The 8,017-nt window shown below is 42.3% G+C and overlaps 1 protein-coding gene across 2 annotated transcripts in view; it reads right to left on the reverse strand.

The window, feature by feature from the left end:
* LOC140716971 (complement C4-like) overlaps positions 1-8,017 on the reverse strand; it is a 128,260-nt gene that overhangs the window by 87,526 nt on the left and 32,717 nt on the right. For both annotated transcript variants that reach the window (XM_073030173.1, XM_073030181.1), the window contains exons 13-14: positions 7,081-7,275; positions 5,435-5,584 (exon numbers count right to left, since the gene is read on the reverse strand). In XM_073030173.1, the coding sequence (XP_072886274.1) occupies positions 5,435-5,584; positions 7,081-7,275 (345 nt within the window). The remainder of the gene's footprint in view (positions 1-5,434; positions 5,585-7,080; positions 7,276-8,017) is intronic.

Genomic DNA, 8,017 nt, shown 5'->3' on the forward strand with positions numbered 1-8,017 from the left:
GGGTTAATATTTTCTGTCCACTGTCACTTTAAAATGTCGGGAGAATGAGACTGGCTTCTGGACACTGTTTGAGCTGTTACAGAGAGAGAGAGGCAAAGACTGCTCGGAGATGGTGCTATGGCTTCTCTGCAAGCATGTTTACACTTTTTGCAAGGATACTGTCAGCTTCTGTATTCTTACAGAGAGAGAAGGGAGGAGCTGTTTGATGGACAGATGGTGTTCAGCACAGTGAGATAAATAGAAGGTCAGCTGATAGACCTACAGACACGTGGTTTTGGACACTGAATAAGCTTTGTTGTGCCCACAGAAAAGGTGGGTTTTGGAGGATCCATCAGGCGGATTGATCAGCGGCTCTCGCAGTATGAAAAGGGGGTGACCAGTGGGGAGTTATTCATGTGTCTAACCCTCACCTGGGTTAATAATTCCACCACAGAAGAATGGTTCCCTTTGTTGTGGTCACAGTCGTGACTTCCAAAGGACTTCGGAGGACCACGGGACGATTGATGGGTTCAGCTTATCTGAAGACTCAAAATTCCCTCTCTCTCTCTCTCTCTCTCTCTCTCTCTCTCTCTCTCTCTCCCTCCCTTCCCCCCCCCCCCATCACTACTCGACTCAATACCATGAACTGAACTGAACTTCACTCATTATTGTAAGACTGTATCCATTTCCATTCACCCCTAGGCTTGATGAAGCTTGGTTTTCCTATTGCCACACACACACACACACACACACACACACACACACACACACACACACACACACACACACACACACACACACACACACACACACACACACACACACACACACACACACACACATATATATATATATAATATCTATATATAGATATATAAAAATTAATTGCTAACCTGTTTGATATTTCTGCATTTTTATCACTGTATTGTGTAGTTACTAATAAATAGCATTAGTTTATAGCAATACCAGACTCCACGATGTTTTCTATTTCTGCTGGTTCTTTAACCCATCACGGGGTATGTGATAGCTTCATACAACACTTCATTGCTCATTGTTCATTCTGGAAAGCCCCATTCAATTAGAAACAATCACCAGAGCAGATGAATAAAATGATTCTATTAAGCAACAACTCCGTTCAAAGATGAGTAGATGACATTTCTGAGAATGTGGAAGACATATACTCAGGACAACAGAATTTGCTCCGCATTTGGATGAGTCAACTTTGCTGGGCAACAAATCTTTCTTTCTTGGTTATGTTCACTTCATAGAAGTTGACATTATGGTCAGCAAGACCATGGAGCTGATTATTGACTTCAGGAGGAGGAAACCAGAGGTTTGTGAGCCAGTCCTTATTGGGCGATCAGAAGTGGAAAGGCAACTTTAAATTCCTGAGTATTGTCATTTCTGAGGTCCTGTCCTGGGTCTAACACATGGGTATTATTACGAAAAAAGCACAGCAGTGCCTCTACTTTTGAAGAGGTTTATGAAGATTCACGTATTATCTAAAACTTTGACAAACTGTGTGGTGGAAGGTATATTTACTGGTTGCATCATGGCCTGGCATGGAAATACCAATGCCCTTGACTGGAAACTCCTACAAACAATTGTGTATAGAGCCTAGTTCATCGTGGGTAATGCCCTCCTCACAACTGAGCATATCTATATGGAGCTCTGTTGCAGGAAAGCAGCATCCATCATCAAGGAACTCCCCCCCACCCCCACCCCCACATCCAGGCCATGTCCTCTTCCCACTGCTGCCACCAAGGTACAGGAGCCTCAGGACCAAAATACAAGGTTCAGGAACGGTTATCACTCTTGAACAAGAGGGCACAACTTCACTCAACTTCACTTGCCCCATCTCTGATCTGTTCCCACAAACTATGGGCTAACTTTCAAGACTTTTCAGCTCATGTTCTCGATATTATTTATTATTACATTTTCTCTTTCATTCTGTATTTGCACAGCTTGCTTTTTTGGCACATCGATTGTTTGCCCGTCCTACTGGGTGTGGTATTTCATTGATTCCATTGTGTTTCTTGTTTTTTTTTGCTGTGAATGCCCACAAGAAAATGAAGCTCAAGGCTGTATATGTGTTTTGATCATAAATTTACTTTCAATTTTGAAATATGAACTTGATTATTTGCAAGGTAACACGTATAAAGGGAGAGTCAATACTTTTGGTTGTAGAACAATTTTTCAAAGAGGACATTCCGCTTGCCAACATTCTTGCTTGTTCAACAGATGAGGCATCATCACTGACAGGATGTCACCAAGGATTATTACTTTCTTGAAACAGCTGTACCTGGCATATTTACCATTCACTGTGTAATTGACAAACTTCAGTGATCGGCTACACAATCATTAAATACTGTTATCACAGCATCATATGAAATCAAGTCCCATGCTTTTCATTCTCAGCTATTTAGAGAAATTGCATTGAGAATGATGAACAGTTTTAATGCTTGCTGTTGAGCACAGAAGTCAGGTGGCTCTCAAAACGAAACTGCCTGAGATGCTTTTATGCGCTTTTTGAAACTTAGATAAATTCTTTGAAGTCTCCAACACTTCATTCAGTAATCAACTCAAGAATATGAGCATGACATTGCTTATTTGTCAGAATTACTCACTAAATTTGATGGAATGAATCTTTAATTGCAAGGAAATTAATGTGAATCTTATCAAAGTCAAATCAGTCATCTCCACATTTCTGACCAAGTTAATCTTATTGGCTTGCATGATCTTTTCCAATTTCTGAGCCTCTCTGAGTTGGAAGAGATAGAATACCAACTGATGATCTTCAAGTGTACTTTGCCCACCTGGGTGGGTTGCATAAAGACATGTCAGAAAGATTTCAGGATCTTCTCTTGACTCAAATTCCAGATTGGGTAATCCACTCCTGGACACTTATAGTGAGGAATTAATAGGAAGGATGGAGGAAGGACTGATCATGCTACACAATGACCTTAAGCTGAAGCCAAGGTACAAAAAAGTCATATCAAGACTTTTGGTGACAGTCTCTTAAATCAATCATGTGCTGTGAAAGAAAGATCATGCAACACACACAAAATGCTGGTGGAACGCAGCAGGCCAGGCAGCATCTGTAGGGAGAAGCGCTGTCGATGTTTCGGGCCGAGACCCAAAACCCGGTCTTGGCCAGAAACATCAACAGCGCTTCTCCCTACAGATGCTGCCTGGCATGCTGTGTTCCACCAGCATTTTGTGTGTGTTGCTTGAATTTCCAGTGTCTGCAGATTTCTTCGTGTTTGCCGAAAGAAAGATCATGATGTTTTTAGAATTGCCTTTCTAATATCATATTTATTGGAGAGCAGTTTTAGTGCAGTCACACAACTTCTTTCAAAGCAGTGAAACAGACTGCAAATTCCTGAACATGGGGATCTGAGACTCCCGAGTGACATTCAGCCTGATGCAGAGAACCCGATATCACTGCACCAAGCCCGTCCATCTCACTGAATGATGAAAAAGCAATGCAGTAGTGAATAGTTGGGCTACTAATGTACAGTCCAAAGTTGTTGATGAAAATTGTTTTTACTCCAATTAAATCAATTAATTAATTTATTTGTAGCTTACAATAGATTTGAAATTATTTATCACTGCTTTGAATTTACAGTTCCCATTTTCTTTTTCTGTGCATCATAAATCAAAATGCTTTATAGTTTTTTACGTAAAGGCTGGAAAGGGAAAAAGGGTGCTGGAGATGTGATCTGAGCGGAAAGGTCAAAGTCAAAGGAAAATTTATTATCAGTGTACATAACCGTCACCACATTCAACCTTGAAATTCATTTTCCTGTGGGCATACTCAGCAAATCTATAGAATCGTAACTATAACAGGTTCAAAGAAAGATCTACTAGTGTGCGGAAGTCAACCTAACTGTGCAAATGCAAATATAAATAAATACCAATAAATAACAAAGACATCAAATAACACAATAAAGAGTCCTTAAAGAGAGAATATTAGTTGTGGGAACTTCTCAATGTACGGGCAAGTGAATGTAGTTATCCCCTTTTGTTCAAGAGCCTGATGGTTGAAGGGTAGTAACTGTTCTTGAACCTGGTGGTACAAGTCCTGTATCAAGAAAAGAGCATGGCCTGGGTGGTGAGGATCTCTGATGGTGTATGATTTGCTCCTACAACAGTGTTTCATATAGATGTGCTCAGTGGTTTGGAGGGCTTTACCCATGTTATACTGGGCCAAATCCACTACCTTTTGTAGAATTTTTCATTTTCTGTTTCATTTTCTTTTATACTTCCTTCGTGTACTTATGAATGCAGAGATCCATCTGCATGGCATGGAACGAAAGTCTTTTTACTGTATCTCAGTACTTATGACAACAGTAAACCAGTTATCAGTGGCTCATACCCTACGGGCTAGACTAACAGAGAGAGGGAAATCAGAGCCAATATCAGAGGTGGATGACTTACAGCAGAAATGGCCCATTCTCATACAGAGAAAGCAAGATAACTGAGGTTGGTTTGTAGAAATTGATATTGACTTAGGGAAGATGTTCATTCAGAAAGTGAGGACTTCAGCTTGAGTTGCAGATTCTGTAAAAATTAAGGAGGCCATAGACAGAGAGGTGAGAATGGAGTGGGGTGTGTGGAGAATTAAGGTGGATAGTAACATATTGACATTTACTACAAGAAGACTGTGGGAGGTCGATGTGAGGGGTGGGGAGATAAATAATTCTTCCTGTGCTTGCATTGGATATTGGCAACACCACACCTGGAGTACTGCACGATTTGTCCTCAGTGAGGATGTACCTGCAATGGGTGGAGTGCAGTGAGGACTCACAGCCTGATTCAGGAATGGTAGACGCCCATAAGAGCAGAGGTCATATTAGAAGGACGCTGGGATGTATCACCGACATTCTTCCAGGGTTGAACAGAATAGATGCAGGGAGGCTGCTTATCTTCTGGATAAAGAGTCTAGGAGAGGAGACTCCACCCCAGAATTAGGAGCAGGCTGTTCATGATTTAGGATAGGAGAATGCCATTTACCAAGTCAGTGAAGAATGGTTGAAATTCTCTACCCCAGAGGGACGGGGAGACTCAGTCACTGACCTCAGGCAGTCAGACCAGTGACTGACACATCTCTGGATATCCACGGATGGAAGGGTATTGCAGGAGGTAACACTGAATTGGAAGATCTGCCATGATCTTGCAGGATGGCAGAACAGACTCAATGGGCTGAATGGCCTTCTCCTACATTATGATAGCACCATGTATAGCAACTTGGAGCTGGAGACCCTTCCCTGATACCACATGATGGGGATTTCTTTTTTTTAAATTTTACTTTCATGTTTGTACTTTTATCGAGTTTTAAATCACTTTGAGCTACATCATCTGTATGAAAAGTGCTCTATAAATTATTTTTTATCATTATTTTTTCACACCAGAACAATCCATGATGTGACAATGATCCAAAACCTACACCTACCTGGCTTTGTGTAAGTTTGTTCTTTTTGTTGAGGATGTAGATTGCACTATCGACAGCAACCAAGCACACCTTCCCGCTGTCTCCCATTTCAATGTTCAGATTTGCAGAGGATCCCGGCTCATATTCCCTGCGCATATCTTGGATTGTAATCTACAGTGAACAGCAATATTAGAGGCACTGAGACTGGCTTTGTACCATTTTACTAAGAACATCAAACAGTACAGCAGAGGGACAAGCCCTTCAGATCATGTTGTTGTGCTGACCTCATCCCTTCTGCCTGCGAGTGGTCCCAAACCCACTATTACCTGCGTCAGACTGGGGCTGCTAACTATTCATTCCACAGATGCCGAGAATTCCAGGAATTTGCTTTTGTTACCAGAGAGAGCTGCAGGAATTTTCCTCACTTGTCCTACTTCACGAACACGGCATTAGCCTTTGACTGCTCCACCCAACCTCTGAACCTTGGAGGCAGATGTTGGAATATAGTGCAACAAGCGACCAGCTGGAGGAATTCAGCAGGTTGAGAAGCACCTAAGAATAGTTCATTGGGCAGATTGATTGTTGCTTTGGCTTTTTTGAGTATAACCTAATTTTGGAGGTAATACCCTGCACAACACCATCTCTAAATTGTGCGTAGAGTGCAACCAATTCAGGGTGAAATTTAGTTTCCGCAGGTTGTAGGGTCATTGAGTCAGAAATTAAAAATGAATAAATATGAAGAGAGAACTGCAGAAAAGGTGCTTTTTGTTTCCATAGTAACACATCTTTTCAAAGCCTGGAAAGGTGAAGGAAGGAGATTCAATGGTGGCCTTCAAGTGATATGTAATCGAAAAAGAAAAAGTTTGGCAAACTCTGGGGGGAGAAAATCAAAGACTGGGAAGAATTGCAGAACTCTTTCAAAGAGCTGGCATCAACACGATGGGCCGAGTGGCATCCTTATCTTCTGTCCTAGTCCCAAGTACTATGTTAATTGAGATATTTCTATTTGTACGGGACAGACAAATGGGACAGAATATTATTGGTTCTATGTGAGCTGTGGTGGCTTCTCAGTGTTACTGTTATAATCTTCACGGGGGGGTGGAATTATCATCCTTGCCTTTGTGCTTGTTACAGGGACAAGAATGAGGTTTGGTGTTCGTGCAAGCCCTTCTCGTCATTATTGAATGCGATGGTTGTTGCTACAGGGAACGTCACAGCACAAAGATAACTTCATAAGACCATAAAACCATAAGATTATGAGATATAGGAGCAGAATTGGGCAACTTGGCCCATAAACTCTGCTCTGCCATTTCATCATTGCTGACCCATTTCCCTCTCAGGCCAAACTCCTGCCTTCTCCCCATGTCCCTTCATGCCTTGACTAACCACAAATCTATCAACCCCTGCCTTGGAACCCAATGACCTGGCCTCCACAACTGCATGTGGTAACAAATTCCACAGATTGACCACTCTCTGGCTAAAGAAATTCCTTCGTTCTACCCCTCAATTCTCTGGTGTTAGACTCTCCCAACATAGGAAACGTCCTCTCTATCAAGGCCTTTCAAAATTCAATGAAATCACCCTCGCCTTCGGAGTTCTAGTGAATACAGGCCCAGAGCCATCAAACACTCCTATCATACTTGAAGAGCAGGCAAGCACAAACTTACCTCTCCCTCACAAACATCCTTCACATCAATCCATGCAGAGTTTGCCACCATCTCGGTCTTGCCCCTGACGTCCACGTAGTAGTACAAGACAAGGCGGAAGGAGGGGACCATGTCCAAGTTGAGTGGGATGGTGAGTTTGTTCAACTGGGATTTTTCAATGCGGTCCATGCTCAGAACTTTGCCTTTGTTTATAACCTGCAGGAGAGAAACATGAGAACCTCCATTACTATTGGCTCACAAAACACAGACAGACTGAGGCAAGTGTGTGTGTGCGTGTGTGAGTGTGTCTGTCAGTCTGTGTGTGTGTCTGTTTCTCTGTGTGTCTGTGTGTGTGTCTGTGTGTGTGTCTGTGTGTGTATGTATGAGTGTGTGTGTGTGTGTGTGTGTGTGTGTGTGTGTGTGTGTGTGTCTCTGTTGTGTTTCTGTGTGTCTGTCTGTGTTGTGTGTGTATGTGTTTCTCTGTGTGTGTGTCTGTCTATCTGTCTGTGTGTCTTTCTGTGTTGTGTATGTGTGTGTTTCTGTGTGTGTGTCTGTGTCTATCTATGTGTCTGTCTTTCTGTAGTGTGTGTATGTGTTTCTGTGTGTGCCTGTGTCTGTATCCGTGTGTGTGTGTGTGTGTGTGTGTGCCTCTGTGTGTGTGTATGTGTTTCCGTGTGTATTTATGTATGTGTGCACCTGGGGCAGATTCCTGCTCCTGTGTGTCCACATGTAAATATAGAAGATGCTGGGTGACATTTCCTTACAGGGGGAAGCTTGTATTTGGGCTCACTGTTTAAAACTAATGGACTGTCAGTTAAGACAAGAATGAAGTGAAAATTCTCTCTCAGAGGCTGGAGAAACTCCCTTTCTCAATGTCTTTGCATATTGTTAAGGTGGGAATTCTTAATAAGTGAGGACTCGAAAGGGTACTGGGAAGGGAGGAAGATGGTCTGTTTTC

Source organism: Hemitrygon akajei, chromosome 2 (assembly GCF_048418815.1).
Source record: "Hemitrygon akajei chromosome 2, sHemAka1.3, whole genome shotgun sequence".
NCBI classification, from domain to species: Eukaryota; Metazoa; Chordata; class Chondrichthyes; order Myliobatiformes; family Dasyatidae; genus Hemitrygon; species Hemitrygon akajei.